Here is a 2,867-nt window from a genome sequence, read left to right as displayed (position 1 = left end):
CACCACCCCTTCCCCATCCACCCACCCGACTTACAGCCCCAAAAGGGTTAAACCCAGGGAGCGATGTGGCCCCCCCGGACCAACCACCCCCCGAAATAGCTGCATTTTAGGGTCTCCCACCTTGATGTGCTCCTTGGTGATGAGCCAGGGCCGGTGCGCCAGCAGCTTGTTGATCTCATTCAGGTTCCTGAGCTTCTGGGGGGCACAGTGCAGCCCCTGCAGCCACGCCGGGTTGCCCCCCGCCTGCAGGAACTCCCCCATGTGCAGCCCCACCAGGTAGGTGCACTGGTGCCGGGCTGCTGCCTGCGGGGACAGCCGGACCGTCAGCCCCAACCCTGACCCGAGCCCATGGAGAAGCCATGCAGGGACCCCCCCCACCACCACCCCGAGGACGGTTTCCCTTGGGACAGAGCTCAGACACGGGGGGGGGCTTCACACCCCAACATCAGCCCTCTGGCTGTAAGGCTGCTGGGAACCCCAAAACCGACCCCAAAGTGGCTTCTGGGGAACGGCATCACCGGGGGTCCCGCGCTCACCATGATGGCGATGTAGTGGCGCTTGTGGTAGGGGAGGGGCCCGTCCATGCGCAGCAGGAGGTACTGCGTCTTCCAGAAGCTGCTCAGGTACTGGGGGTGCAGCCCCATCACCATCGTGATGTTGTCCACGCGGCCGCCCGACACGAACGCTTCGATCAGCAGCTGCCGCCGGCTGCTCTCAATGCCCTCCTGCAGGATCTGGAAGCCCCGGCCCCATTTAGAGCTCCTCACCCCAAAGGATGACCCCCCCACAGCCTCCATTTAGGGCCACGCACCCCACAGGATGCTGCCCAACCCCCATTTAGGGCCGCTGCCCCCAAAGGACGCCCCCTACCTCCATACAGGGCTCCTCACCCCAAAGGACAACCCCCCCCAGCCTCCATTTAGGGCTGCTCCCCCCAAAGAACACCCCCCCTCCATTCCATTTAGGGCTCCTCACCCCAAAGGAACCCTCCCAACCCCAATTAGGGCCCCTCACCTCAAAGGACCCCCCCAGATTCCATTTAGGGCTGTTTCCCCCAAAGGACACCCCCCTACCTCCCAGCCCCCCTATAGGGCCAGTTCCCCCAAAGGACACCCCCCAGCCTCCATTTAGAACCCCTTACCCCAAAGGAAGCCCCCCCAGCTCCCATTTAGGGCCGCTCACCCCAAAGGCAGCGCCCAGCCGCCCGCCTGCCGCCCGGAACGGGCACCTCCGGCCGTGCCCACCGCCTGACCCCCCATCCCCATGGGGTGAGCTGGGATCAGGGGACCCCATCCCGGCCCCGTGCAGCCCGCTCAGCACCGGGTTGTTTATGTGCTGGGGAGGAGCTGGAGCTCGGTCCCCCCCCCCGGCGCGGTGACGAAAGCGCAGCGCTATCTCTGCTCGAGGAGGAACCATCTGGGTGCCGGCACCCGGCGCCGCGATAGGGCTGGGGGGATCCCCGGCTTCGGGGTGGGAGGAAGGCGCAGCCCCAACGCTGCACGGGGCAGCACCGCTCGGGCAAGAGGAGAAACCGCATCCCAGCATCCCAGCCCTCCCACAGCCGGGTACCACCACCAAGAGCCCCCACCCCAACAGGGCCGCGTCCCCTCCAGCTTTGCGGGTCCCCAACCCACGGGGGACGCACCCCCCCCCGCTGACAGCGATGCCCTCTTACCTCCTCCGCGGGGATGAAGGCGCTGGGTCCCCTCCCCAGCTGCGGGGGCACCGGGATCCCTCTGTCCTATAGGGTGGAAAGAGCGGTGGTATCAGCCCCGGCGGCGCTGGGACGAAGGTGACGCGGGGCTGTCACCGGATGGGTGACTCAGGGCCGTGGGACGCGACGAGCCGGCCAGACCCCCCCCCCCCCCGGCCACGGCCAGCACCGGCGGGTGTTGCGTCAGGCTGATGAAATCACGGCCGGGTGTTGCTGGGAGGTGTGACAGCGGACGGGGCCAGGACGAGCCCCAGCCCGCACAGCCACGCGTGCACCCCGGATGGATTTGGGGCCTCAGTGGGGAAAAGCAAAACTCAGAGCACAGAGGGGGGTGTTGTGGGGGTGCGGTGCCACGTCCCCCCATGTCCATGCCCACCTGCACTGCAGGATCAGGAGCCCCTCCTGTGGGTTCCCAGTGCATAAAGCCCCAGAGCTGGAACACGGGGATGCAGCAGAGCCTGAACCCCCCCCAATGCGGCCCCACACCTCTGGGCTGCCCCCACAGCCCCCGTCCCATTTTTTTCGGCCCCACCAGTGTGGGGACACGCACGGCACTGCCGGGGGGAGCACCCCGCAGCAATCCCTCAATGCAGGCTCCGATTTCCCCCAGTCCCTCTGCCAGCAGGATGCGGGGTGGCACTGGGACACTGGTGCCTGCTCCCAGCAATAGGGACAGGCTGCGCTCTGCCACCTCTGCGGGGACTCCTGCAAGCACAGGACGCAGCAGGACGCCTCGCACAGCGGACACCTGCACGTTGTGGGGCCGGGAAGGCTGGGATGCAGCCCACGCAGACCCCACATCCCCTGCCCTGGATGGGATCCCTGCAGCATCCATCAGAGCGGGCGCTGCATCACCCAGCAGCGCTCTCCAAGACCACCCAAAAACCACAGCCGCGCTCCTTCACCCATTGATGGAGAGCTCTGCCCCACACCTGCACCCCCCATGCCCCCAGCACGGCGCTCAGCAGCAGCGCGTTCACCTGCAGGACGCGGGACATGGCGCAGCGGGACGGCACGCGGCCCCCCCAGCGAGAGGGCTCTCCAGCGGTGTCAGCGCCCGGGCACAGCGCTGCTCTGCCAGCTATCCCCAGAGCACTGCAGCGACGCGGGGGGCACGCAGCGCCCATCCCAAATGGGACGATGGGACGGGGGG

At 67.5% G+C, this 2,867-nt stretch overlaps 1 protein-coding gene across 3 annotated transcripts in view; it reads right to left on the bottom strand.

Annotated features, from left to right (window-relative positions):
- SESN2 (sestrin 2) overlaps positions 121–2,867 on the bottom strand; it is a gene marked incomplete at its 3' end in the record, with an annotated part of 10,561 nt that continues 7,814 nt past the window's right edge. For 2 of the 3 annotated variants that reach the window (XM_021375600.1, XM_021375601.1), the window contains 3 exon segments: positions 121–303; positions 537–734; positions 1,676–1,741. In XM_021375600.1, coding sequence (XP_021231275.1) covers positions 121–303; positions 537–734; positions 1,676–1,741 — 447 coding nt within the window. 3 annotated transcript variants of the gene reach the window in all.

This window comes from Numida meleagris, chromosome 22, assembly GCF_002078875.1.
Source record: "Numida meleagris isolate 19003 breed g44 Domestic line chromosome 22, NumMel1.0, whole genome shotgun sequence".
Lineage (NCBI taxonomy): Eukaryota > Metazoa > Chordata > Aves > Galliformes > Numididae > Numida > Numida meleagris.
Note: the sequence above shows the minus strand (reverse complement) of the source record. Positions and strands in the feature narration are given on the sequence as shown.